Source organism: Psittacula echo, assembly GCF_963264785.1.
Source record: "Psittacula echo genome assembly, chromosome: 21".
Taxonomy (NCBI): Eukaryota; Metazoa; Chordata; class Aves; order Psittaciformes; family Psittacidae; genus Psittacula; species Psittacula echo.
In genome coordinates, this window is record NC_137757.1 from 2,790,256 (window position 1) to 2,817,799 (window position 27,544).

Genomic DNA, 27,544 nt, shown 5'->3' on the forward strand with positions numbered 1-27,544 from the left:
AGGCGAGTGCCGAGCGGGGCTGATGCAAGCTGGGGGAGGTTGGTGGGGCCAGGCCGGGGACATCGGGGAGGCCGCGGGGCTTGAGGGGGTTCCGGGGTGTTCCGGTAACACCGACTCGTTCCCTGCAGCCGCCGCCATGGAGCCCGCGCCCGGCCCGCAGGAGAAGTATCAGCTCATCACCCGGAACCTGCAGGTGTGGGGCGTGGGGGGGCCGCGGCAGGATCAGGCCGCGGGGCCGTGCTGCAGGTGGGGTGGGCTGGGGCCTGGGCACGGCTGGGGCTCGGCTCACAGCGGGTTCCCCGGGGGACTCAGCCGCGTCTCGCTCGTCCTCCACAGGAGGTGCTGGGGGAGGATAAGCTCATGGCCATCCTGAAGGAGCGAGAGCTGAAGATCTACTGGGGCACGGCCACCACGGGCAAGCCTCACGTTGCCTACTTCGTGCCCATGTCCAAGATCGCAGACTTCCTGAAGGCTGGATGTGAGGTACAGAGCTGGGCTGGCGGCTTTGTCACCGTGCTGGTGGATGGGAAGCGACTGTCCCCCTCTGTTGTAGGTGACCATACTCTTTGCTGACCTCCACGCTTACCTGGACAACATGAAGGCGCCCTGGGAGCTGCTGGAGTTGCGGACTCGCTATTATGAGAATGTGATCAAAGCCGTGCTGGAGAGCATTGGGGTCCCCCTGGAGAAACTGAAGTTCGTCCAGGGCACTGACTACCAGCTCAGCAAGTGAGTCCTGTGGGGAAGGGAGAGCTCTGAGCCTGCTCCCAAGCACTGCCATTTAGGAACAAAGTGGAGGTGCTTCCAGGCTTTGGCTCCTTGATGTAGCCAGAAGCAGCGCTAAAAGATGTTCCCCTCCTTGGTGCTCACAGTGCTGCCCCTTCCCACAGGGAATACACGCTGGACGTGTATCGCCTCTCGTCCATGGTGACGCAGCACGACGCCAAGAAGGCAGGAGCAGAGGTGGTGAAGGAGGTGGAGCACCCATTGCTGAGTGGTTTGCTCTACCCTAGCCTGCAGGTAGGTTGTGGTGAGACAGGTTGGCAGAGCCTCTTAGCCAGGGAGGTGCAGGGACACATGAAGCTGAAGGCCAAGGTCCTTATATTCCATGCCAGTATTCCATCTGGCAGCAGCACAAAGCATAAGCCAAGCACAGAGCTGCTTTACAGCGGCTCTGGGCAGCTGCAGGACAGGAGGCAGCCCGGAGAGCTCCTGTCCTTCCCGGGGTGGGAGTGCCCTGGCAGAGGCTGGGCAGATCCTGGGGGCAGGCAGGACTCTGAAGGCTGAGCACAGCTGGAGTGTGGGATCTTGGGCCCAGGCTCAGCACTGCGTGTGTCTCTGCAGGCCCTGGATGAGGAATACCTCAAGGTCGATGCACAGTTTGGAGGAGTTGATCAGAGGAAGATATTCACCTTTGCAGAGAAGGTCAGTGAATGGGGGTGTTTCTGAGCTCTCTGCCGTGCTGGTGGCTGGGGCACAGCTCAAACACTCACTAATCCATTAGGGCAAGTGAGCTTGTGATGTTGGTTGGCACCACAGTGTTCTTCGTACCTCCTGCTGCTGCTCTCCTGGTCAGTAGGGCTCTGGGTTGCTGCCACACGCTCCTGGCTGTGGCTGTTTGCACCCTGTGAGCTCATGATAGCTTTCTGGGTCCTGTTATTCTGGGTCCCCAATTATCCAGGGCCAGGAGCACACAGGGGTTGTGAGTTAAAGCTGATCTTCAAAGGAGCATTACCCATGACTTGTCACTTTGCTTTTTCCCAGTACCTTCCTTCCCTGGGCTATGCCAAGCGCGTCCATTTGATGAACCCGATGGTTCCTGGTCTGACAGGCAGCAAAATGAGCTCCTCAGAAGAGGTTGGTCCCTGAGCAGCGAGCGGCTGAGGTCAACGGTTCTGCAGGGGGACAGGTTAATGGCTGGGAGAGGAGAAGCTGCACCCCAAGGGTTCTTGAGGTCTAAGAAGAAGTTGCAGCAACTCCAGCATGAGCTGGCTCTTTTGGGGGAGAAACTGGGTAAAGGGCTGTGGAAATCTCTTCCTGCAGGACTCAAAGATTGATCTTCTGGACCGCAAGGAGGATGTGAAGAAGAAGTTGAAGAAGGCTTTCTGTGAGCCAGGGAACGTGGAGAACAACGGGGTCCTCTCCTTCATCAAGCACGTCCTCTTTCCCCTCAAGTCAGGTGAGGGGCTTGGCACTGGGTCTAGCTTTTCCTGTGGGTAAAAGGAGGGGATGGGAGCATGTGTCCCATGGAGCAGGCTCCTGTGTCCCCTAGGTGCTCCTCCCAGCCCTGGGGTGAGTAATTTATGTGGCTGAGCAGGGAGGCTTTGCTCGAGTTAATCTGAGCCTTAACATCTGTGTGTGGCAGAGTTTGTGGTTCTGCGAGAGGAGAAATGGGGAGGAAACAAAACCTACACAGCATATGAGGCCCTGGAGAAGGACTTTGCTGAGCAGGTGAGTGCCAGTGGGGACCGAACACTGTCCCTGGGGCTCCTGGGGGCTTTCTGGAGGGCTCAGAGCAGCAGTGGGAGATGTGTGGAGGAGAGCCCAGTGGCTGTAGGATGGCAGGGTGCTCCCACCCAGGAAAGCCCAAAGGTGAGAGGATGGGTGAAGGATGTGGTGCCACCAACTGTCCTGGTGTGGGACAGGACCACGGCAGCCACATCCTGGAACAGAGCAGCAGTTGGACTGTTCTCAGCTGTTCCCAGTTGAAGCTGGAAGCAAAAGTGTCCAGAAAAGGGGCTTTGGTGTCCGAGGGGGAATTAGGCCAAGGGTTGGGGTTCATCTCCCTGCCCTGCTTGCTGTCCAGTTCCATCTCTCTGGCCTCAGTGACTCAGGTTCTGCCACTCCTCTGCCCTGGAGGAAACCGTGCAGGAACCTGTCTGTTTGTCTTGGTACAGGTTGTGCATCCTGGGGACCTCAAGAACTCGGTGGAAGTGGCCCTGAACAAGCTGCTTGACCCTATCAGAGAGAAATTCAACAGCCCAGAGCTGAAGAAGCTGACAAACGCAGCGTATCCCGACCCCTCCAAAGCCAGTAAGGAGGTGCTGGGAGCTCGGGGAAATGGGTCCTGGCCAGGCAGGATGGGTTGGGATGGAGCCAGGGAATTCAGGGTCCCTGCATGCTCCCCAGGGCTTGGCCAGCTCCTTGGGTTTATGCCACATGGTGTGAATGTTCCCTTTGCGTTGCAGAGCCTGCAGAGAAGGGCACCAAGAACTCGGAGCCGGAGAACGTGGTCCCATCCCGGCTGGACATCCGTGTTGGCAAAGTGATTAGTGTGGAAAAGGTGGGGGCACGACAGGGAGAGGGGAGTGACCTTCTCACATGGGGGCACACAGGGGGTGTGTGGGATCTGTCCCTTTCCCTTCTCCTCACCTTGCTTCCGCATGGCAGCACCCAGATGCTGACAGCCTGTACGTGGAGAAGATCGATGTGGGGGAGCCTGAACCCCGCACTGTGGTCAGTGGCCTGGTGCAGTTTGTCCCCAAGGAGCAGCTGCAGGACAGGCTGGTGGTGCTGCTTTGCAACCTCAAACCCCAGAAGATGAGGGGTGTGGAGTCACAGGGCATGGTGCTGTGTGCCTCCAGGTGAGAGAAGGGGACAAGGGGGACGTACCCCTCCAGAGGTGCAGTCTGGACCCCCCCGTGGGGCTGAGGGGTAGGGGGGTGCTGCCTCAGGGTGACTCTGCTTCCTTCACACCTCTCTGCAGCGTGGGGGAGCCGCGGCTGGTGGAGCCCCTGGACCCGCCGGCTGGGTGCTGTGCTGGGGAGCGCGTCTACGTGGAGGGTTATGAAGGTGGGCAGCCCGATGAGGAGCTCAAGCCAAAGAAGAAGGTCTTTGAGAAGCTGCAGGTGAGATGCCACTGTCCCCACCTCTGGGTGACCCCAAATGCTGGCACTTAGTGGCTGTGTTTGCTGCTATCAGCCAAGCCATGGAGGGGACAGACCTCCCCACTACTGCACAAGGTGCTGCTGTCCCACTGGCAGCCCAAGCGTGACTTTGCCCCCTGCTCTGCCCCCCAGGCCGACTTCCGCGTCTCTGAGGACTGTGTGGCCCAGTGGAAGCAGAGAAACTTCCTGACCAAGCTGGGGAGAGTCTCATGTAAGAGCCTCAAGGGTGGGAGCATCAGCTAACAAGTGCCAGTGCCTCCTGCCTGGGTCCCACCAGCACCTCGGCCTCTCCTCCTCGTCTCTGCCATCTCCTCCCCGGTCTGAGCCGGGGGCTCAGCCCTGCAGGACCTGGAGGCTCTGGGACTCAATTTGCAGCCTCCTCTTGTGGAGAGCTGCCTCCAGCATCCCCCTCGCCCCGGGCCTGCTCAGTTGGAGGCTGGCGGTGGCACCTAAAGGACCTGTGTGACTTGTGCTGTGGCTCTACTCTGGGGCCACTGGCTAACTCCCAGTATGGAGTGGGTGCTCTGCTGCTGGTCCCTGCTGGCACAGCTTGGGTGCTGCAGCGAGGGCAGAAAGGGAAAGCTGCTTGCTCAAACCTGTGTTGCTGCTATCAGAGCTGGGGGCAGCTGCCCAGCACCACGCAGGCCCCGTCCCATTCTCCATGCTTGGGGCTGTGGCTGTGGCTGGTGCTGCTCCATGGCCAGGAGCCCTGGAGGGGGACACAGGCCATAAGCACTGACTTGGCAACCATCTGTCTGTTGTAAACCCCAATAAAATGTCAAGCTGAGTGCACTGGGGTCTGTCTGTGCAGGAGAAGGGGCTGAGCTGCAGCCAGCCCTGCTCCTGTGTTCTGATGCTGCACAAGCCCTCTGTGCAAGCAGTGGGGCCAGGATTTAGCCTGCTGGGGCTCTGTGCCTGCCGCAGAGCTCGATGCCAGCGGGAAGGGCAGTGCTGCGTGGTGAGGCCATAAGCCAGGAAGCACAGGAGGCAGGAAGCTTCGCTCATCAGTTTTACCAGCCAGGTACAGAGCTCTGAGCAGCCACTCGGTAGCGGGTTGGTTGCGTTTGGTTTGGTTTGTTTGGGTTGTTTGGTGTTTTTTACAATCAAAGAAATCAAAACATGACCCGAGCTTACAGAAACGGAAAGCAAGGCTCTACCCTGGGGCCTGAAGGGGCTCCCCCTCCACCCTGCAGCCAGTGATCAGTGCTGGCCAAGAGCTCCTCTTGCCTTTCCATCAAGGCCCTGGTCCCTTCCCAACCAGTGCCTCCATCCCATCCTGCTGCTCCTGCCCATGTCCCTCAGGCACTGCCGTGGCCGAAGCCTTCCCATTCCCTTGCCCAAAGTGCTTCAGTTCCTCGCTGGCCGGGAGCAGAGCGGCTCCAGCATCTTCGGCCCCTGTGCTCCTGTCTCTGCTCCCAGCAGCAGTGGCAGGGAAGGAGGTGCTGGCTCTGGACACGGGCCTCGAGTCCAGTAAAAAATAAAAGCAAAGTAAAGCTGTAGTACTTAGGAAAGTGAAACCAACACCATTTTTGCATAAATATCATCAAGGCCGTGGAGGCTAAGGCTGTTTGCTTCCTGTATTAAGTTAAGTGACAGTTCCACACTCATCCGTTGACCTGCTCAGGTCCCTGAGAGATTTGGATTCCTGTCCACGGGGGCACCAGTCCTGCAGCTCCATCCTTCAGGCTGTCTCTCCCCGTCCATCTGCAAGGCAGGAGGGAAGAGCCCATCAGCCACCCTGAGCTCCCTGCCCCAAGCCTGGCCCCGTGCTTCCCAGTGCCTCCCCAACACAGCCCAAGCTCAGCATCCTGAGCACAACAGCAGCATCACCCCATGGTGGGGCTGAATGGGGCCCACGTACCTTGTGCGGGGAGATGCTGAGCCGGTGGCTCTGTGCTGCTCCTGCCCTTCGGTGGCTCTGTGCTGCTCCTGCCCTCCGTCCCCGCGGCCGCTGTTCCCACCGGCTCGCTCTTAGTCCTGCTCTCATCCGCTGGCACCCCCTTGGCCTTGCCATCCGGCACAGGGGATGCCAGTGCCTCTGCCCCCAGTGCCTTTGGGCTTAGCGGGGAAGGAGCCGGCCCTGGACCCAGCGAAGGTTTCTTGGCTACCGGAGGGGGGATCTTGCCAGGTTTTCGGTGGGCTTGAGCCTTGCCGGGGCCCTGCTGAGCTGCAGCCGGGGCTGCCAAGCGCTGCCCCGAGAAATTCATCAGCTCGGCCACCAAGTTCCTCTTCAGGTCAGCCTGTGCCTCAGGGGACGAGGCCGTCTCCAGCACCAGCTTCTTGGAGCTCTTGGCGAAGATGAAGCTGGCGGTGGAGGCTGGCGACTTGTGCCTGGGGGAGAGCTGCCCATCGCCGGGGGGGCCCTCGGGTCCCTGCGGCGCCGCTCGGCTGTGTGACGGCTTCTCTGCAGCCTCACCGGCAGCCAAAGCAGCAGCCTTGAGGTGCACGGCGTGATGGAGCTGGCTCGAAGGCACCGTGTCTGTGGCAGGAAGGGGCTGCCTCGTGGACAGAGCCCGGCGGACAGGCTTCTGCGGTGCCGGCCGCTCCTCGGTGCTGGTGGCGGTGGTGCTGGTGGCTGGCTCCACGCTCACGGAGCGCAGCCGCACCATCTGCAGCAGCGAGGGCGTGACGATGGGCAGGCTGGCGTCCTCCTTGGCCACGGGGCTGCTCTTGCTCCGCGGCACTGGCTCCTTCTTGGTGTCTGCCCGTAGGCCGTTGGCCACCTTCTTAAGGGGCAGAGGAGCTGGAGCTGAGAGCATGGGGAGAGGTGGTGGCGGCGGCGGCACTGTGGCCTCAGGAGCGGACACAGCAGGGGCAGGCGGCTGCGATGCTGCGGCCGTCGGGGTTTGCTGCTGGCTGCGTGAGGACACGGTGGATGAGGAGGAGGAGGAGGAAGCAGCCTCTGGGCTCGGTGCCGCTTTCTGCCCGGACACTGCAGCGGTCGCCGCATCAGGGAGGCTGCAGAAATAGGCTTCATCCGGAGGGGGGAAGTCTGCCATGGACAAGTCGTGCTCCTCGGGAGCCGGCGGAGGTGGCGGGGGCCAGGCAGTGTCAGTGGGGGCCTCACTGGTGGCCGGGGGGGGCTCCTCTGCCTTCTTTGCTGGTGGGGGAGGCGGGTGGTAGGCAGGCGGCGGCGATGGCGGCGGAGACTTGGTGCTGGGCTTGGCTGAGGGCTCCGGGCAGGCAGCGGTGGGCACCGGTGGGTCCGGTGAGGGCAACCGGGAGGCAGCACCGGCTGTGGGCTGCTGGGGCTTGGTGGGTGGTGGGGAGAAGGGAGCGGGCACCTTGGGGTGAGGCGGGATGATGAACCGGTCTGAGCGGCATGGCAGCATCTCGGGGGGAGCCGGGTCCGAGGCTGAGGAGGAGATGGAGGTGAGGGATGAGGACACAGAGAGCGCAGGTGACTGCAGGGAGCAGACCCGGTCTGGTTTCTGTGGCTGAGCTCTGCCCGGGGACACAGACGGGGGTCCCAGCCCCTTGGTGGGCAGCGTGGGGGTCCCGCTCTGGCTGGAGTAGCCACTGGAGGGGGACATGGTGCGGTCAGACCCATCCGGGCAGCTCCACTTGGGCTGAGCCTGCGGCTCCCTCAGCACCACCGTCACCCCGGGGCTGCCCCGCGATGCCTCAGGGGAGCTGGCACCAGCCAGGCTCTCGGAGCGGAGGCTGCTGGTCTCGCTCAGCGACGATGGGGAGAAGACCTCATCCTCGGCTGCGGGGCTGAAGGGCTCGGGGCGCGGGGACCAGGGCGTGCTGCTCTCCCGCTGGGACCGCCGGTCGGGCTTGGGGGGCAACCCCAGCACCTTGGGCTCCCCCTCGGCCGCTTGGTGCAGCGAGTGGGTCCTGCGAGGTGGGGCTGGGGGCTTCTTCATCTTCCTGAGGGACACGCTGCGGGTGGAGGAGCGCTCGCTGGCCAGGCTGCCCGTGTCCGAGCCCTCCGCCTGGCTGCTTGTGCTATAGGCAGGGGATGCCCGGCCACTGCTCCCCGCCACCACCAAAAGCCTGGGGGCTGCGGGCACAGGGCCCGTGTTTGGCTTGGAGCAGGAGCTGGCAAAGCTGGCGGAGCTGTAGATGCTGACTTGGTCAGCGTCGGAGCGAGTGGCAGCATCCACCTGGCTGCGTGGCCCTGCCTCGGGCTGCCGGTGCTCAGAGCCCCCCTGGGAGGAGATAGTGGAGCTGTTGGACACGATGGTCTCCGTGGACTGCGAGTGGCTCCAGTTGTCGCTGGAGGAGGAGTGCTCGCGGCTGCGGGCGCTGCTCTCCGAGAAGCGGGCGAGGGAGCGCACTGAGGCCGGGCTGGATGACACCAGGCTGCAGCGGCTCAGCGTCCGCACGCTGCTGCGCGTCAGGGCCACCACGTCCACCATGGGCGGCAGGATGGCATTGGGGATGATCTTGGACAGGTAGGTGCCTTGGGGTGAGATGGACATGACAGGGCTCAGCAGCTCCGGGGGGCTGGTGTTGGTGGTCATGCCCGGCACAGCCAGAGACTTTGGCCTCACCATCGGTGACAGCTTGGCCGCTGTCTTCCTCCCCAGCAATGTGTCGTCGTAGTAAACCCGGTTGATGTGCTTCTGCAGCGCCGCGTCTGCCTCCTCCAAGGCTCCCAGGCAGACGTGGGCTCCCCCGGGAACAGGCTCCAGCTTCCCGTCAATGGTGGGGATGCGGACGGCTTCGCCGGAGACCTGCCCCCCGTTCAGCAGGGGCTGTGGTGCTCGGTTGCCCCCCTGCCCATCAGCCTCGGTGCACCCCTTGGCTTCCCGGCTGCTCCTGAGACCTGGGAGCAGGGAGAGATGAAGCCAGTGTGATCCCGAGGCAATCAGAGCCTGGGCAATGAGACCAGACCCTAAAAATCCCCCCTTACCCAGCTCCTTCTGGACATGCTGGGGGATGCCCAGCACCGTCGTCCTCCTCTCCTTCCTCTTCTTGCCAGCCCTCTCCGAGGATTTGGGAAAAGAATCATGTGGGCGGAAGGTGGAACCTGTGAGAGGCATGAGAGGGTCCAGCCGGCATGAGAGGGACCCTTGCCAGGGCATTCCCAGTGTCCCCAGCACCCCTCTATTGCCAGAGATGCTCTAGGACGAGTCTGGCTCAAGCGCTCGGAGCAGCCTGGAGAGGCACCAGCAGCTGCCAAGCAGCCACAGAGAGGAGCCACAGCAGGGAGGAGACAGTCTGTGTGTCCGTCTGTCCCCCTCGCCCAGCCCTAACGCTCTGACTCAGCCCCAGTTATTCGCCTCTCTCCAAGGGCCCCCAGATCCCTGCTCTGGCTCACGGCCATGACAAAGCAGAGCCCAGTTTTCCTGCCATGTACCCCAGATCCCATTGCACTCTCTTGGCTTGTGCCCCCCCCCAGCTGCCCAGCCAGCGCCCCCCCAGGTACCTTTCCGCTGGATCATCTCGGAGCGGATGGAGAGGGCGTCCTCGGAGGTGCTGTCCATGGCACAGGAGGCCGCCCGGCTCCGGAAGGACGCGCTGTCATCCTCCGAGGATGCGCAGGACTGCGGGCAGGGAGCGGGCTGAGGGAGCGGGGACGGAGCTGCCCCGACCCCCGCCAGGCCCCTTCTCTGCCTCAAACTGACTCCGCAGCCCAGACAAAAGCTTCTCCGAGGGCCAAAGGCTGAGTCAGCCGCGCCGGCATCCAGAGTCCTCCCACCAGGAGCGGGGCCGGGACCGGCCCCAGGGACCCCACACGGCCCCGCAGCCCCATGGAGGGCCGGGAACCTCGCAGCCACGCCAAGCTGACAACAGCCCCATGGCATCTGCCTGCCCCAGAGCTGGGGGGCTGCGATGTGCAGGGACAGGGACATGGAGGCAGCGGCACCCCTTCAGCACAGCCCTGCCATGGGCAGAGCTTTCCGTGTCCCCCCATCCTTCCAAAGCACAGGCGGAGGTTGGGATGGGACTCATCAGTGTGAGTCACCATCCAGCCCCTCCACCCTGAGCTCCCCAGGGGCCCTGCTCACCCCGGAGCTCCCCATTTCCAGCTTCCAAGGGGTTAATGGGGCCGAGGGGCAGCGCGATTGAGCAAACACGGGCAGGGAGGCGCTGGCAGCGGGGTCAGAGCTCCGGGAAGCAGCAAAGCCCAGCACAGCCAAGAGAGGGGGAGTTTCTCCTCGTCAGTAGCCAGGGAGGGGCCCAGCCACCGGGATGGACACGGATAATGGTTCCCATCGCGCTGCCCGATCACCCCAGCTTCCTCAGAGCTGTCAGCAGCACCAGTGGGGTGCGAGGGGGGACAGAGGGATGTGGGCAGGGTGGGGGTCCTGGGGCACAGCCCCAGAAAGCAGGGCAGGACGTGAAGGTGGAGGACAGGGATGGTGACAGTGGCTCGGGATAACATGAAGGGACACACAGCCCCTTCGTGCTCTGCAACCCCCCCAGCCATGGTCCTGCAGATGGGGCTGGTTCCCCATCTGCCCCCAAACACAGCCAGGGGGGACAGAGGAGCCACCCTGTGTCCCCTCAGCCCCAGGGCACTGCAGAGCGCTGTGGGGCAGAGCCAGCTTCTCATCAGGGCTCACCTGGAGGCTGTTGGTGTCCCCGTGGTCCCAGGCACTTTTGGTTTGCTTCTGCTTCTCTGCGGAGGGAAGACAGGAGCTGAATCCCTGCGGGAGAGCCCCTGGAGCCACCAGCCACGGACAGGGCTCCCAGCTCCGTCAGCGCTGCCCCAGCACCGGCTCCAGCCCCAGCACTGGACTCTGGTCAGCCCCATCGCACCGCCCACCAGCCGGTGCTGTGTCCTCCACCGTGCCCCCATGCCACCCCCAGCACTATCCATTAGGTTGGCTTTAAAGAAGAAATTCTTCCCTGTGAGGGTGCTGAGGCGCTGGCACAGGGTGCCCAGAGAAGCTGTGGCTGCCCCATACCTGGCAGTGTTCAAGGCCAGGTTGGACACAGGGGCTTGGAGCAAGCTGCTCCAGTGGAAGGGGTCCCTGCCCGTGGCAGGGGTTGGAGCTGGACAAGCTTTAAGGTCCCTTCAACCCAAACCAGCCTGGGGTTCTATGGCACCTACCCTGGTGCTGCAGGGACTTCAGTCCCTGCTGGGCCTGGTTGTGCAGCTCCTCGAGGTGCGGGGGCCGCGTGGTGGGGAAGAAGACGTTGTCGGGACATTCCTCGCCCGCTGTGTACTGCACGCTGAGCCGCTTCTCCGCCTCGCTCTTGGCAGCGCCTGCAGACACAGAGGGGTCAGCGTGGCTGGGGAGGCACAGGCAGCACACCCCAAGCACAGGATGCAGCCCCAGCACGCTGGGTGATGGCAGTCAGCCCAAGGGGATGTTATCCCGCTCAGCTCTCAAACACCGTGTGGGGAATCATCTCCCAAGGCTCTGCCCGGCCGGTCAATGTGCCGGAGCCAGGCTGTCTCTGCAGGGATTTCTCCCCACTGGCTGGAGCAGGGCTGGGGCACAGCAGCATCTTCCTCCCCAGCACCTTCGTGGTAGTGACTGGGGATGCTGTGGGCAGCTGAGAAGGGGCAGCGCAGGGGGATGAAACAAGGATGGAAGTACGATGGCCTTCCCTTTGGAGGGTTACATCATCCCCGGGCTTTGCAAAACAAGAGCAGAGACTTACCCTGTGCCCAGGCAGGCCCTGCACAGACAAGGGAAACTGAGACCCCAGAGGACCCAAATCCTCCCTCTGAGCCCCCCCGGGTGCTGGGGCTCCCATATGCCACGCCAGGGCTGGCACAGGGCTACCCATGCCTAATCTCGTAGCCCCCTTCCTGCAAACCAGCACCCAGGGGTGCCCACGACAGGCTCCAGGTGCTTGCTGGGGGTTGCTCCTGGCATTGCCCAGCCCTGCCTGCTGCGAAGCCTCAAACTTGCTGCCTGGAAAACCCATAATTTCAAGCTGAGGAAGGGGCAGGACGAGCACAGGGAAGCACTGGGGCTGGCGGCAGCACCCCGGGGATGCAGGCACCTGCTGCTCAGCATCCCCGGCACCACGCACCCGTCCCCTGTGTCCCCGTGGCCCCTGTCCCCTCCCGGCCAGGCACTAAGGTGGCTGCGCTCTGGCACACAAAGGAGCAGGCCCTGAACAATGGAGCCGGCGCTCTCCGTGCCGCGCCATGCCGGCCTCTGCTTCCCCAGCATCCCGGCATGGCGAGTGGACAAGGAGCACGGCCAGCCTGGGAGCGCAGGTGGTGGCACAGGGCAAACCCTGTGCTGGTGCTGGGTCCTTAGGGGACACAAGATACCCACACGCACTCCCCTCATCACGTTCCTCTTCCCCTCAGCCCTTTTCTCTCCCAGTTTCAGCAGCCCCTCGCCCAACATCTTTTCCCCTCCCGCACACTCGGAGCCGCCTTCCGGCGAGTAGAGCGCAGTGATTTACTCCATTAACTTGCCAGTGGATGATGCTGGGGCTGGGGTGACCTTCCCTGCTCATCCCCCTGGGATGGCACCCCCAATCCCTGCCCGCTGCAGCGCCAGGACCAGGGGGTCCTGGAGGCCGGGGCTGTGTAAGGACAAGGCGCTTCTCCCTCCCTCCATCCCGTTCACTCACCCTTCTTCTTGAAGAAAGCCAGGAGCGAAGAGAGGTTCCTGCCCATGAAAACCACCATGGTGGACCGGGGAGGAGGTCTGGGGCTCTGCCTATTGTGCCAGGGCTGCTCTGGCCCAGCCGTGTGCCAGAGAGGCGGGTGCCAGCGGCTCCACGCTCCCACTCCGCGGCCTCATCCGCACGGCAGGAGGATGCTCAGCGGGCAAAGAGGCTCCGGCGCAGCCGCCTGGTGCGGGGAAAAGCCTGACCCGGGGAGGGGACAGCCCCGGCTGCGCCCACCCTGCTCCGGGAGGAGAGCGGGGCTCCTCCTCTGGCCTCCCCGTCACCCCCAGGCTCCCGCCTCCATCCCTGCACGGCACAGCCCACAGCCATAGGTTCCACAGGCTCAGGGCCAGGATTTCCCCAACTCCCCCCTTTTTTTACCCTCAGGGCCCCTCAGGACCCTCCTCACTTGCTCCCCACTGGGCACAGCATCCCTGCAAACCAGTTGCTCGCTTCCACAACAGTGCAGCCAACCGGGAGGAGCTGGGAGGCTTCCCCTCCCGTGAACACCAGCCCTTGGGATATGGCACAGCAGAGCCAATGGTGCTGGCATTCCCCTGGCATTCCTGCTCCTCATTCATCCCCGGTGCACCCCGGGACCTGGTACCCACCGCAGCCGCTCAGCCCTGCGATGGAGAGCCCCGATCCCGGCACAGCTCAGCCCATGGCAGGGGGACACGAGCTATCATGGAGCACTGGTCCTTAGGGACAGGCCAACCAGCACGGCTCTGTCACAGTCACAAGAGCTGGCAGCGCGGTGGGAGAACAAGGTCTCTTAGACCAGCCTAACCAGTAGGCACAGGGCACGTGAAGGCAGGGGCAGAAATACCAGTGGCCAGGAGCTGACATGGCCCGTGGCACTGAGAGCACACGAGGTGCTGCGTGCTCCTGGGGTGGCTGCAGGCAGGCTCCCTGCAACACCAGTGGCCCAGCAGAAGGGGATTTGCCCTGGCCATCAGCCCCAGGTCCCTCAGGTAGCTCCGTCCCTCCCATCTACAGGCATTTTGCCCCAGAAGGTGAAGAGCTCCCAGTACTGACCCAGCAGCAGGGAGGTCCTGGTGCCAGCCATGCCAACCTGTCAAACCCTCCTCCTGCCCATCTGCTCCCCATGGGCTGTGCCCAGGGTTTGCTGCAGCAAGACAGAGGTTGGGCTGCATTCAGAGCAGCGTTACCCAAAGCAGAGCACGAGGGTCCCACCAGACCCCAAGCATTGAATGCACAGCCCAAAGGGCAGTTTAACCTTGCCAAGGGCACCTCTGTGTCCCTGGCTGGGCAGATCCAGGCTTAGCAAGGATTTCTGCATCTCCTTCATGCCCCAAACAGCAAACACAAGCAGTGCCCTGCAGCCCCTGCTATGGATAACCCAGTACTGGGGCAGGATGGGCTCACCCAGAAGGTGCCGGCAGCCACAGGCAGCCGTTTCCCAGCTCTTTGTACAGCACAAGTGGAAAAGGGATATAATGAAAGGGCTGAGGATGCACAAAGCAGGCAGCCACGTGCTGCCCTCTCCTCTCTGAGCTGCCCGGCATGAGCCCTGTGAGGGCCTCAGGCAAACACAGCCAAGAGCCACCACTCGTCTCCAGCCCTCTGGGATCCACCTCTGCATGGATGGAGCTGAACCTGGAATCTCCCTACAAAGCCTCCCATGGGTGAAGGGGGACGGTCCCTGCTGTGCTGCTGGTCCAGGATCCAGGTCTGCTGATGGATGCTGCTGTAAGGACATTCCCAGTGTCAACAGACAGCTCCTGTTCTTCCTCCCTGTATGGGCCTCATCACCTGCAAGGACCCAGACAGCCTCAGGAGCGTCCCTTGCTGACACAGATGCGTCCCTCTCCTGAATGTGAACCTCTGTGGCTTGGGGCAGGAGGAGCTCAGCATTGTTCTGCAATCCCCAAAGGATAATCTGGGCAGGGCACCACGGCCACCACCCAATTGGGGCTGGAGCAGAGCCTGGCCATGGAGGAGCATCATGACGAGGGCTGGAGCATGGTGTTACAGAAGAGCAGCCTCCGCTCCCCCTCCACTCCTCAACCTTCACTATCGCATCCTCCTTGCCTCATGTGTCAACACAGAAACCTACTGCAAAGCGGATGGGGAAAGGGAGGAAAAGCCAGGAGGGAGAGAGGCCTGATCCTGCGGCACAGGCTGAGGATCCTGGTGGGCTGAGGAAGCCACCGGTGCTGGTAGCAACAAGCCCGGCTGGAGCTGGCGTCCCATCCCTTGTGCATTCCTTGTGCCATGCCCTGGATCATCCCGTCCCCTCCAGGCTCAGCAGTGCTGATCTGACATGTGTCTCATACCCACACGGCAGCAGGATCCTCCTGGAGAAGGAGCTGGAGGTCCCTCAGGGCCGGGCACCCTCTCAAGGATGCCCTCCCTGACTTGGAGCCGGTATTCACTGCTATCGGTGTCAGCAATGGTCCAGAGGGAGCAAAGCATCCCCACAGCAAGGCAAATTGATAGCAAGGGGCACAGAATGCCAGGGAACCCACCACACTACGGTGGGAATGGGAAGGGCTGCCCAAGGGGAAGCCCAGAGCTGAGACCCCAAAGGAACACAACTGGGGCTGCGCAGCCCCGGGCCAGCGATGCTGCAAGTGGGGTACGGTGCTGGCTCAGCTCCCTCCTGGACCTGGCTTAGCCCCGATGCTGCTCTTCAATTGGGCAGAGCCGGAGGAGACAATCCTGGCTCCTGTCCCCGTCCCCGCCAGGCCTGTGCCTCCTGCAAGCAGCAGGTTTGGCCAGACCCAGCTGCAAGCATCCACCTCTGCCTGCACGGCACTGCCTCGACTTGTCTGCTCCCTGCGCAGCGGCGGGTCCTGCGGCAGGAGGCAGGGAACAGGCAGCAGCTCCCGGCCTGCCCCTTCCACCACTGACTCACCGGGGAGGAATGGGGAGGAGTGGGAGCAGGCAGGGGGGTGGGAAAGGGGCTGTGAGGTCCCCAGGGGAGGAAGGGGAGGGAACCTGCCTGCTGTGTCCTGCTCGGTGGGATGCAGACCTTGCCTCCCTCCTCCCGTGCTGCAGAGAGCAGCAAGAAGGCAGCAAGAAACCCCCTGCCCCATGGGGTTGATGCTCTCCCACCACTCTGGGGCTCCTTCCCACCACGCTGCTCCCAGGTGTGCACCCAGGCCTGGGGACTGCTCTGCTCCCCATCCTGAAAGGGAGCAAAGCAGTGGTTGCCTGCAGACGCCATAGGTAACACTAATGGGGTGCACCATGAACTCCAGCCCTAAGAGACAGCAATCAGCACGGGGGCCCTGCCACAGCTCCAGGAGCCCCTGTGCTCTGTGCCAGCATCCAGCCCCTCTGTTCCAATATTCAGCCCTTCTGCTCCAGCACCAGCCCCTCTTCCCTTCCAAACCAGCCTCTCCCCTTGCAGCCAGATCCCCCGCTGGTGGGATGGTGCAGGCAGCCTTGCCGGGATATCTCCCTGGAATATCAGGAGTGATGACAGCTCTTTATGAGCCCAAGCGTGCTCATCATTCCCTGGGCCCATCAGCTGTGCTCAGGCAGCTCCATGATCCCAGGTGGGACCTGGCACCTGCTTGGGCTACCCTGCCCTGCTCTGTGCCTCAACCTTCAGCTGCGGAGGGGCTGTGACAAACACCCTGGCCATCCTTGTTCCCCCTGCATAGGATCCGTGCCCTGGGACACGCCACGGGACCGTGCTCTCTGCAGGCAGGATAAGAGCGCATTGATGTTTATCATGGCTGAGGCCACACAGCCCCCACTGTGAGCCCGGGGGCTGCTCCTTGCCTTTGGCCTCGCATGGGGGCTGCTGCTTCAGCCAGGAAAACAGCTCCACAAAGCAAATAAACCCAAGCCAGTGCGTGCTGCTGGCTCCATGCTCCAACACGATCCCACGCAGAGGCTGAAATTAAACTCATTTCAAATGGGAAAACAAACTTGGGTCAGTTTTCTTCCTCTAAGTCCCGTTGCAGAAAGCATCACCTCGGTGAGCCAGCAGGCCATGGCGAAGGATGAAGGCTTAGAGGAGAACCATCGCCCAGCCACGGCTGCTGTCCTGGCAGGATCACACCAGTTGTGCAACTCGGCCCTGACCTCGCTGCTGCCCTGCACATGCCCCACAGGCAACGCATGCGGTGACACGCAACGTCTCCTGCTCCATGCATTATCATGGAGCCATGGTGAGGGTCTGGCAGCAGCCCATGGTGGGGTCCCAGCCCCGGGCAGGGAGGCAGGACCACCGCGATGACGGATTGTGCTTTATCCCAGCCCCTGCTCCAGCCCAGCGGAGCCTCTGTCCAAGTCCAACCACATCCCCACCCCACGCTCGTCCCCTCCCCGGAGAAGCCACCAAACAGGTTTGAAGGTAAATAACAGCCTTCCCCAGCCAGGAGCCGGATCCAGGCAGGATCGGCCCAGGTGGGGAGCGTAGGGTGGGAGAGGGTGACGGGCAGAGCCTCAAAAGCAACACGGAGCCAGGATGGCAGCGCCGGCAGCACGCGGGGATGGGGACAGACCCCTGGCACCTCCTCCTTCCAAAGTGCACAGCTTTATCACAGCTTCACCTTCCCTCCGTGTCCTCTCCTCCGCCTCCCATGCAGGCGGCTCCCTGCCGCATCCCCACAGCGCGTGCCGTCATGCCTGGCGTTTTTGCCGGTACCCGGGTGCTGTGTAAGCGTGCCTGTCGCAGCAGGTACTTGGCTCCACGCAGGAGCAAATCCAGGAGACGGATTAGGGACAAGACCTTGCAGGTTTTTCCATGCAGGGATCCACCGTCCTGTGAGCAGCTCCCAACCCCACTCCTGCCTACAGGTATCTGGCTCAGCAGTGCTGGTAGAAAGCAGCGAGGAGCTGGCCATCTTCCACCAGGGATTGAGATGGACACAGTGATGTGGGATCAGAGGAGGAGATGGGACAGGAGCTGTCAGATGGGGCTGAAGCTGCCACCAAACTGGAGGTGGGGGGGATAACCAGCAGCACAACGGCAGGTCCCATCCCTGCCTCTTGGTGACGGGGCGCATGCCAAGTGGGCACGGCATGGCATGTCAGAGCCAAGCGCTGGAGGCAGCTTCCTGCCTGGGACATCCATGGATCATAGAATCAGAGTGGTTTGGGATGAAGGGACCTTAAAGCTCATCCAGCTCCAACCCCTGCCACAGGCAGGGACCCCTTCCACTGGAGCAGCTTGCTCCAAGCCCCTGTGTCCAACCTGGCCTTGAACACTGCCAGGGATGGGGCAGCCACAGCTTCTCTGGGCACCCTGTGCCAGCGCCTCAGCACCCTCACAGGGAAGATCTTCCTTATATCCAACCTGAACTCCCCCTGTTTCAGTTTGAACCCATCACCCCTTGTCCTGTCCCTACAGTCCCCGATGAAGAGCCCCTCTCCAGCATCCTCACCTCCTCCCGTGCTCCAGGACCGGGAAGGGGCACCGGGAAGGGCTTGGCCACCGCCATGCTGGAGAACCGCCTGTGTAAATCCCGGCTCATCCCATGCCGGGCGGGCCCCTGCCCTTATCTGCTCTGGGGCTGTTTACGGAGCCGGCCCAGCGTGGGTCTGGCACAAAGAGACGCCGCGAAGCTGGAAGACGCCCAGAGCCGTCCAGCCCACCCTGGAGCTGCTGCCGGGAGCCTCATGGCCATGGGCCACCCCTTGACCCGGACCGTGTGTGCCTGCAGCCTGCCCCTGCACCCATCCATCGGGACATGTCGGCAGCAGCCACATCCCCATGGACTCGGTGGGCGCAGCCTGGTTGGGTGCCACGTTCTTTCACCCTGACTCAGCCGGGCCCGGCGGGGCCATCCCGATAAGGAGGTGATAAGAGGCTTTACTCTCCCTGGTGCTCAAGGACCTTCCCCAGCAGCTCCTGCTGCGGATGATCCCAGGGAGGAGACGCAGGGGATGTACCCGGGAGCAAGCCGGGCTCTGCTCCCGCACAGGGACACGGGTTTGGCACTGATTGAAGCACAGTGGGGACACCCAGGCAGGGAGCAGGTTGCAGGCAGCTGCTTGCAGCAGGCAGAGCCATCCCGGCAGCCCTCAGCCATGCTCTTGCTTGGCCAACCCTGTCCCTGGGACCACTGCTGTGGTCCTTCAGGATCAAAAGATGCCCAACACCACCCTCCACATGGTGGAAGCACAAAGGCAGCTGCTGGTGCCTCCCCAGGCCTGACCTGTCAGCAATTGGCACAATGGGACCAAACTGGTGCTCCCAAAGCAACCAGGGATGCAAAGATGAGAACTGGGGGATGCTGGCCCAATTGCCCACCATATGTAATTAGCTTCTGACCCAAACTCCAGAAGCACCCATGGTCTGTGGGCAAGGCAGGGGCGAGATGAGAGCGACTGCAGGGTCCCGTGGTTGGGTGCTGGGCACCCTGCCCCCAGCCGGTGATCCCGCTTCGCCCTCCGAAATGCTGAAGCGACACAATGCAAATTCTTTGGCTTTGTGGCCACTGCACGGTTGCCATGGAGCTGCTGCAGAGAACAAACACAACTCGACCCATGTTTTCTCAGCACCTTCCACCCCATGGCCTTTGCCTTGCCGGGTCTGTCCCCCAGCTCTATGGCATGGTCCCATATGGCACAGGGCATCTTTCCCCAGGGCATCTTCCAGCCAGCCCTGGAGAAGGGCAGCAGTGGCAGCACACTGACAGCCCCACAGTCCCAGCTGAGGGACTGGCAAAGGGGCACCCAAGCCTGGTGGGGAATGGAGAGGTCTGGATAGGGACAGCACAAGGGAAGAGCTGCACCAGGGATGCTCACAAACCACCTCACCCAGGGAGGCGGCTCACCCCATCACCTGCATCGCTGCAGGTCAGGGCAGAGCCAGGGAAGAGCAGGAACCCAGCTACAACGTGGTGGCACCAAACCCTTCCTGCACGGAGACCACAACCAGAGGATGACTTTGGTGGAGGTGAGGTGGACAGTGAGGAGCCTATAGTGAAGGAGATGCTGCCCTTGCACAGCCACAGGCCACTGGGGACTCGTGCCTCAGTTTCCCCAGGCACCAAGTGGGTGCTACCAGCCTGAGCGCCTCCAGGTTCTCCCCATCCCAGCCCCCCAAGCCTGTGAGGGATTGGCTCCAACCCTGTTTTCCCTGAGGACGGCTCAGCTCAGCTCACCTGGGCTGTAAAGACTGAGGGAAACAGGAGGGATGGCGGGGCTGGGGTTCACACAGGGCTGGCAGAGAAAACCATCCCCTTGTCCCCTCTCGATCCCACTAACCCCACTCCCACCGACCCCAGATCCTGCTCTTGTGCCCATCAAGTCCCTTCCTTGATTCAGGCCAGGCTGGGGTGTGGGGACAGTTTAACAACATCGGCAGGGAAATCAGCAACTGTGGGATGGGGATGAGGTTTCTGCAAGAGACCTTTCCTCTCTGCATCGCTGTGCTCCAGAGGAGGAACCATAGAGGGAGATCACCACGACCAGACACCCTGCATGGCTGCTGATTCCATATGTGGGTCCAGACCAGTGCAGGACCCTTTCCCCCACCCCTATTCCCCATAGACAAGATTCTTCCCTGCCCCATGTCTCCTCCTGGGCTTTTCAGCTGCATCCATTGAGCAGGAGCATAAAGCAGCAGAGTAATCAGTGCATGGACAGACAGACACGCGCAGAGTGAAGGGGCACTTGTGCAGGACGGATACAGGGGGGGAGCATCCCGGTGCTCTCCACAAACATTCCCAAACCCACTGCTCCCCAGGCACGGTAAGGGGAGCCAACGCACGGGGAGGAAGGTGACGACGCAGCCCCGAGTCCCTGCTCTGGGACACGGCTTGGAAAACCAAACTGGGAACTAAACCTCAGCGGGTGACCGCGTCCTCATAGCGCAGGCGAGCCCATGGCTGATGCCTCGCATGCCTGCACAGCCCCTGCGCGCAGCCAGGCTCAATTCCTGGGGCCGGAGGGGCTGACCCTGTGCTGGGTGAGAGCGAAGCCTCCAGCCCAGCCCCACGCCGCGGTGCGGAGACCAGAGGGCAATGAACGCTCCCGCAGGAGCCACGGAGCCGAGATCCGCCGTGCCCCGTCCCCACGCAGCCCCCCCATGGCTCCTACCTGCGCCCGGCTTCCCGGCGCGGCCGAAGAGCCAGGAGGAGCCGGCCCTGGCGCCCGCTGGGCTCTTCTTGCGGTGCGCGTTGCCCATGAGCGGCTCTCGCCCTCCACCGCAGCCGGTGGAGGAGGCCGAGGTGCTACATGGCGGGGCCCCGGCGTGGCCCGGGCGGCCGCGGCACGCAGCGGCGCTCAGCCGCCGGCTCCCATCCCTCCTGTTCGCGGAGCTCGGCTCCCGCAGGCGGCGGTGCCGGAGCCAATGGCACAGGCAGAGAGGAGGGGCCTGCCCCAATCATCCCTCGGATCCCACAGCACCCTCCCAGCACCATCCCTCCGCAAGGGCGCTGGGTGCCACGGCCACAGCGAGCGGGTGAAGGGAGATCAGTCCCCAAACGTCCCCAGACGTCGGCACAACCAGACCCGGCACCCGCCTCCATCCCCGCTCCCACCTCCCTGGAGTTTGCCACGCTCCACCGAGCAGCCACCATTTGAATCTGTCCCTGAGCACAGCTCCAACAGCCGAAACTACAGCCCCGCTCCTGGGTCTGGAGGGTCCCAGCCCCATGGGGACACCCCAGCCAAGCCCAGCACGGCAAAGGCACGGCAAAAGCTAGAACAGGGTTTCCAAGGCAGGAGCACAGCGCCTGAAGACCCGGGCTGGGTCAAGCCGCTGCGCAACCTCCGGGCGAGCACCCACATGCCCGAAGGTGGATGTTAATTTAACCCCCGCCACCCTCGCCATGGTCACTGGAACAAGTCACACAACTGGGGGACCCATAGGGACATCCGCGTCCAGATCAGCTCACGGTGCTGGCACCTCTATCCTGTGCCCTCGCTGCTGCTCCAGACCCCGCTCCTGCCGAATGGGGCTTTCCAGCAGTGAGCGGCCAGGGGAAGAGCAGCTCAGAGCACGGGCAGCGCTGCCCCAACCCTGCACGGACAAGCCCGAAACACGGGCACGAGCCTGTTCCCTCCTGAGCCCAGCTTTCCCTCGGGATTTCTAATGAGAACACGAAATGCTGCGAGGGCAGGGAGGGGTCAGCCAGGGAGGGGGCAGCTCCTGCTGGCGATGTTTTCTGTTCCGTAGGTGATTCATCAAAGGCTGGGATGAATAGGAAGGAGGGCGCTGCGGGAAAGGCACAAAACCGGGGAGTGAAAAATAGGAATAAAGCGGAAAGCTCAAGCGGCAGCTTTGTGCTGACCTTCCAAGGCGACGGGCAGTGAATTCAGGCTACTTCTCCCCAGTGGAGTATTGATGGTTCCGTTTCTCACCAGCTTGGTTTGCTGCCCCAAAGGCACAGCAGAGACCACCCTGTGCCACCGACAGGGCCTGTCCCCAGGCACTGCTGCTCTGTCTGCAGTGGGAGCTGTTAAGAGAATGGGGGGATCCAGTGGAAAACTATTCCCTGTTTCCCATTATTGGCTGTACCCAGTTCAAGGGGCAACTTTTCCATCTTGGGGCAGGCAGGATTAAACACAGTCATGGTCAAAACTGCAATAAATGAGAGGTCTCTGCCCACTGATGGGGGAAGACGAAGATTTGGATCAACAAGGGGCATCTCCAGCCTGGGACAGGGCTTCCTCCCTCCCTGGGATGTCCATTCCCTCACAGCAGCTCCAAAGCAGGGTGCAGAGACCTCCCCATGCCATGCAGTCCCCTCCCCAGTGACATAGGAGGCTCCTCTGCAGCCACACAACAGCTTTCCCAGCAGAGCCCTTGGAGTTCTCTCTCTGCAAGGAAAGGAGAGGCTGGAGCCTGCGACTGCCCCAGATACAGTGAGACACTTCCCAAAACAGACGCCCACTGCTCCAGCACCTGCCTTGGGAATGCTGGCAGCACCGGCACCAGAGCTTCACCGCCCCCAGCCACAGCCTCGGATGCACCAAGGGGGCTCCAAGCAGGAGCTGAGCCCCAAGAGCCCAGCAAAGCCCACGTGTGCCATAAATATCCAAGTGGCTTCTCTGAGCTGGAACAATTCCAATGGGGTAACTCAGAGCCACGTGGAAACCTGGCTCCTGCTTCCCCTGGGGCCCATGGCTTGGTCATGCTGACTGGAAGCAGCTCCAGCATCCCCACAGGCCTGCATCACTGCTTGGGGATACAAACCCCTTGGAAGCCCACGGACAGGCTGCACTGCCCCTGGCTGCTCTCATCCTTCCTCCCAGCACCCAGAAATCCACTGGGAAAACATGGCAGGAGAAGGGAAGCATTTGCAGCTTCCTCAGGACGCAATTCCCAGCACACTACAAAACCCAGCTGTAAAATGCCTGGTGGGAAGTGGGGGCAAGGGATGCTGCCTCCAGGCACAGCCCCTTCTCCAGAACCCCCCAGCTGTATTCATAGAGAGCACTCTGATAGCAGCACGGAGCTGGGAGCAGGGGGAAGCTGCTCACGAGATAGATACACATCTCATCATCATCATCATCGCAGCGTGACTGCCACAGGCACATCTGATGTCCCACAGTCACACGCTCCCTCAGGCAGCTGAGCCAGCCCACACCAGGGTGGCAGGGACCCCTCTGCGCTGGCCCAGGGGGAACGATTCCTCCCTCCTGGTGTTTTCTCCATCGTTCCCACTGTTTCCTAACCCTGATGCCGTCGCCAAGCAAACACAGAGCAGGAGCTGAGATGCCTGAATGAGAAAGGAATTCAGCCCTTGTTCCCTTCACGGGGAAGTAAAGCTCAGCGAGGCAAAGGTAACACCAAAACCCCACTTGAGATCCCCAATCATTAACAGAAATACATAACCAGAAGGGTTTCAGACGATTTCCTGCTCCAGCCAGAGCATGGGCCCATGACAGCCCCAGCTCCAGCCTGCAGGAGCAGCAGGAGCTCAGCTCCCTGCTCTGGATGAGGTGCTTTGAACCCATGCACAGCAACAGCCACAGACACCAGCCCAAGGCTCCGGCTTCTGCTTGGCAGGGAAATGCTTTTTCACTTCGTGCTTGCCCAGCTCTTCACCTTCCAGCAGCTTATGTTCCATCGCGGCCGGAGCGCGAGTCAATGATGATATTGTCTTATGAAATAAGAGCTTCCTCCTAAAGGGAAATATGACTCCAGCGAAATGGTTTTATCGGATCTGATGGAACGTTATTCGCAGGGGTAATTCTTCCAGTTGTCTCCAGGTGGAATAGCTGTGGTTGCAGACACACCTCTCTTTGTTCATGGCAGGGCCACTCGCCACGGCCAGGCCAGGCAGGGCATTCCTGCTGCTCACATCTTCTGAAGCATCACTCTTTGCCTTGTGCACGTTAACAAACCCGTTCCCACACACGCACGGGAATGACGCTGGGAGCGGGAGCAGCGGGGCTCAGGACCAAACCACACAGCCCCTGTTTACACCAGAGCAAGCACCACGCAGCAGCAGGGGATGGAGGAAACCAAGCGCCCGGCGAGATTTCACATCTCTTCTTACCAGACCAATACACAGGGACAGCCCCACGCTGCCTCCAGGGCTCATGCACTCCCAGCACTGCACAGCATTGAGCCCACTGCAGCCCAGCCGCTACCACCCCACCACACACAGAGCAAAGCCACCTCGTGCCGTGTACGAGCACTTGCTGATGTTAGAAAGCAGCTGGGCCCATCGAGAGCTTTATTTTTAACCCCACGGTATGTGTGTGTCCATCCCAGTCAGGAAATCTCTTGCTGCTGGACGAATCTGGCATCAGAAAGGGAAAGAAAAGAATCCAACCCCAATTTAATCCTTCTGGAACATCAATTCCTTCACTTCATCAGCGAGTTAAGAAGGAATGTTGTGTGAATTAAGGAGACTATTGCGAAACTGGGATAAAGCAGCAGCCAAATCCAGACTAAACCCACTGGCAGGTGGCAGGACTCAGGAGCAGGCTCACTGCAGTGGTGCCAGCGAGGGGTAAGAGGCTGCCTTCGCAACAGAGGAGAAGAAAAAGCTTTCAGCTTCCTTGCTTCCAGCAAGACAAAACCAGGAGCAAAGCAAAGCCTAAGCACCTCAATTCCTTGCTCCACATTGGACCCTTGGTACAGCCCAGGTGCAATCCCTGCCTCGGTTCCCATCCCAGGGGTTAACGGCTCCTCTGCCTCCAAAGGTTATTGTGGAAATAAACAGAGGGGAATGGCAAGGCACTGGGATACCGCAGGGATGGGGTCATTGGGTGCTGGGCTGTGTACAGGTAAAACAGCCTGGGGCTGGTGGCACCCTGGCAGCTGCTGCATGCTCCAGGATGCGGCCCTGCAGCTCACAGCAGCAATTCCCTTGCAGCAGAGTTTAACTGCTAACAGGGGGATGCTGAGCCAATGGGGCCTGTTTGCACAAACAGGGCACAGCATCCAGCTGGGAAACGGGAGAGGGCTCAACTTCCAGCCCCAAAGCTGCTGCTGTTCCCTATGGAAGAGGGAGCCTGGAACTGCCCACAAGCAGGATTACTGTACTGTGCCTTTCCTCTACACAGCTCAGCTCTTTGAGCAGCCAGAGATAGGATCTCCGATTAGATGGGCCCATGGGATTCATCCAAAGTGGAAATGCTTTCATCCTCCTGCTCCCATGGTTTCAGTGCTGAGCAATTCCAACCTCACCAACACCCAGGTCATGAACGAGCAGATGCCCAGGCTGAGAACTGGTCCTAACCTATGTCTCCCCAAGACAGCTTCTCTCCTTCCTCCCCATCCTGTGCAGTCCCTTCCCACAACCAGGATGTAACAGGAACAGTCGGATGTGCCCTGTCCCCACTCCACAGCCAAAGCCACCTGCAGGAACAGCAGAGTGATGAGGAACTGAAGGGCCATGGCCTGATCCAAACCACCCCCAGCACTGTGCACACCCAGGGGGAAGGCACCCAGAGCCACCAGGACCTGCTGAAGCTCTCCCCATCCCACAGCTCCCAGCTGATAATTGAAACAATTCCCAACTGGGGCAGGGCACATCCAAGCTGCTTCCTCACCCTGCACCACAGAGCAAGCTGATGCCAGAGGGGAGGGAGGCCTAGAGAGGAGGGAAGGGTCCAGCAGCCCTGGGCTGGCCATGGCACTACACAGCCCCTGCATCACCAGCATGGACCACGGGCAGGTGATGGGGCAGCTCTCCTGGATGCAGGGATATCCAATGGAGCAGGCTGCTCCACAGGTTGTGCTGGTGATGCCCCATCCCTGGCAGTGTTTGAGGCCAGGCTGGACAGAGCTTTGAGTGACAAGATCTAATGTGAGGCATCCCTGCCTACAGCAGGAGGTTGGAACTGGATGATCTTAAGGTCCTTTCCAACCCAAACCATTCCATGATTGCATGTGAGGGGTGCTGTGGTGAGCAGGCTGGAGGTCCCCGAGCAGTGACTCCGCATTTCAGCCGGTGATGTTATGGTTTTATGGGGAAGGAAAAAAAAGGAAAGGAAAGGGCTGGCAGCGTTGCTGGAGGCGTTTCTGCGCCGCAAGAGGAACATCACATGCTCCAGCACATCTCTTTTACTGCTCAGGTTTCAGCGCTGGGCCGTGGCAGCGGCGTCCATGCGTGATGGGCCAGGAGGCGGCACTGGCAGCATCCGATGGAGCGGCTCAAGCAGAGAGCTCAGCCTCTTCCCAAGACCCTTCCGCGTCTCCACAGCCACTCCTTTCCTATCGCAGATTTCGGTGTGCTTTTCCAAGCAGTGAACATGCCTGCATGCGGCCCTGGGTGCCTGGGAATTCGCTCCCTGGGGCAAAGTGAGGCAGAAAGTCCCTGGCATTTGGGTGCTGCAGGAGCAGCCTCTCCCCTGGCATGAGCGTGGTGATGTCCCCACAGGGAGGGCAGCCGAGGGACCCCGATGGCACAGGGTGGGACAGGCCGAGCACTGCTCCTGTGCCCGGGGTGACACCTCCACCTCGCCAGGACACCGACGACTGCACAGCAAGCACCAAGGAGAAGAGCATGACCAGGCACGCCACCACCCAGCGCTGCACTGAATGTCCCATCTCAGAGGCTGAGCCCATAGATCCCTGGAACACAGCCCCAGGGTAGCAAAGAGGAAAGGGCACCCACAGCACCTTGTGCTGGTCAGGCGGCAGGGATGTGGCTGGGCTATGGAGCAGCACCCCACAGACTGGCTGGGGTGAGGCCATATCTAGGGCAGGAAGGGCCACACCTGGAGCACGCAAACACCCTTCCCAGGAGGAGGAGGAGGAGGCAGCGTCTGGCTTCCCTCCAGGTTTCCCTCAGCCCCAGTGACCTTCTGACTCAGCGGGGAGAGAACCTACCCAGTGAACCAGCACCAGCCCTCAGGGCCGGGGCAAGATTGCACCAGGGAATGCTGGATTCCGCCTGCTGCTGCTGCTGCCACAGCCACAGTGGCCACACAGCCCCTATGGCCACCACCACCACAGCCACCACGTCCTACACCCGCGGTTCAGCCACTTCCTCTGCCACCAAGGCCAGCATCTCCATCACAGCCAGCACCACCGACCCTCTGTGGCCACCACTGTGACCACGCTTTGGTCACCACCATGGCCAGAGCCTCCACCCCTCCTCAGCCACCACTGAGACCTCCCTTTGGTCACCACCCCTTGGCTTCTACTGCATCCTCTCCTTGCTCACCTCAACGGCCACCTTGAGCTCTCCTTGGCCACCTCCATGGCCACCACTGTGACTCCCCTTGGGCCACTGCCAGGACCACTCCTCAACACTTCCTTGGCCACTTCCATGGCCCCCACCCCAACACCTTCTTGCCCACTTCCATGGGCTCACTCTGAGCCCATCGTGGACACTTCTGTGGCCACTCCTTGGTCACCCGTGTCCACGTCCCTGCCCTGACCCTCCTCACCTACCCCAATGGCCTCACCCCAACCCCTTCATGGTCCCCAACCCGACTCCTCCTCAAGCACCTCCTTGGACCCCATCACACCGCCTCCTTGCCCATCACCACGGCCCCGCCATGCCCCTCACCGCGGCCCCTCCTCGCCCCTCACCTCTCCCGTCCGCCGTCCCCGGGGAGCTGCCGCTCTTCCTCCTCCGCCGCCGCCCGCGGAGCCAGCTCAGTGCCCGGCGCAGGGAGCCCGCCCGGGCCTTCCGCCGCTGCGGGGCAGCCGCTGCCGCTCCGCCGCCGCGCTCCGGGTCCCGCTCTCCGCCCTCCGCAGGTGCAGCCCCGGCGGACAT

General features: G+C 61.8%; 2 protein-coding genes across 3 annotated transcripts; one reads left to right on the plus strand and one right to left on the minus strand.

Moving 5' to 3' along the window:
- YARS1 (tyrosyl-tRNA synthetase 1) lies at positions 1 to 4,658 on the plus strand. 2 transcript variants are annotated; one of them, XM_080632322.1, is made up of 14 exons: positions 1 to 38; positions 129 to 193; positions 337 to 483; positions 554 to 729; positions 891 to 1,020; positions 1,345 to 1,425; positions 1,765 to 1,857; positions 2,044 to 2,179; positions 2,366 to 2,451; positions 2,898 to 3,033; positions 3,189 to 3,283; positions 3,391 to 3,584; positions 3,707 to 3,848; positions 4,020 to 4,658. In XM_080632322.1, exons 1-14 carry the CDS (start codon positions 23 to 25, stop codon positions 4,128 to 4,130), a joined length of 1,608 nt encoding a protein of 535 aa, XP_080488448.1. In that variant the 5' UTR covers positions 1 to 22; the 3' UTR covers positions 4,131 to 4,658. The 2 variants fall into 2 exon arrangements, with proteins under 2 accessions (XP_080488448.1, XP_080488449.1); XM_080632323.1 differs by lacking the exon at positions 1,765 to 1,857.
- Positions 4,478 to 27,544, minus strand: NHSL3 (NHS like 3; the record flags this gene model as incomplete). Its single annotated transcript, XM_080632350.1, has 7 exons — positions 4,478 to 4,596; positions 5,749 to 8,661; positions 8,749 to 8,865; positions 9,265 to 9,382; positions 10,406 to 10,461; positions 10,897 to 11,052; positions 27,358 to 27,544. 7 exons carry the CDS (start codon positions 27,542 to 27,544, stop codon positions 4,478 to 4,480), a joined length of 3,666 nt encoding a protein of 1,221 aa, XP_080488476.1.

Bases quoted from the DNA above. Each gene is read 5' to 3' on its own strand.
- YARS1 (XM_080632322.1), top strand. The intron at 2,180-2,365 runs GTGAGGGGCTTG...TGTGTGTGGCAG, and splicing joins CCTCTTTCCCCTCAAGTCAG to AGTTTGTGGTTCTGCGAGAG. The intron at 3,284-3,390 runs GTGGGGGCACGA...TCCGCATGGCAG, and splicing joins AAGTGATTAGTGTGGAAAAG to CACCCAGATGCTGACAGCCT.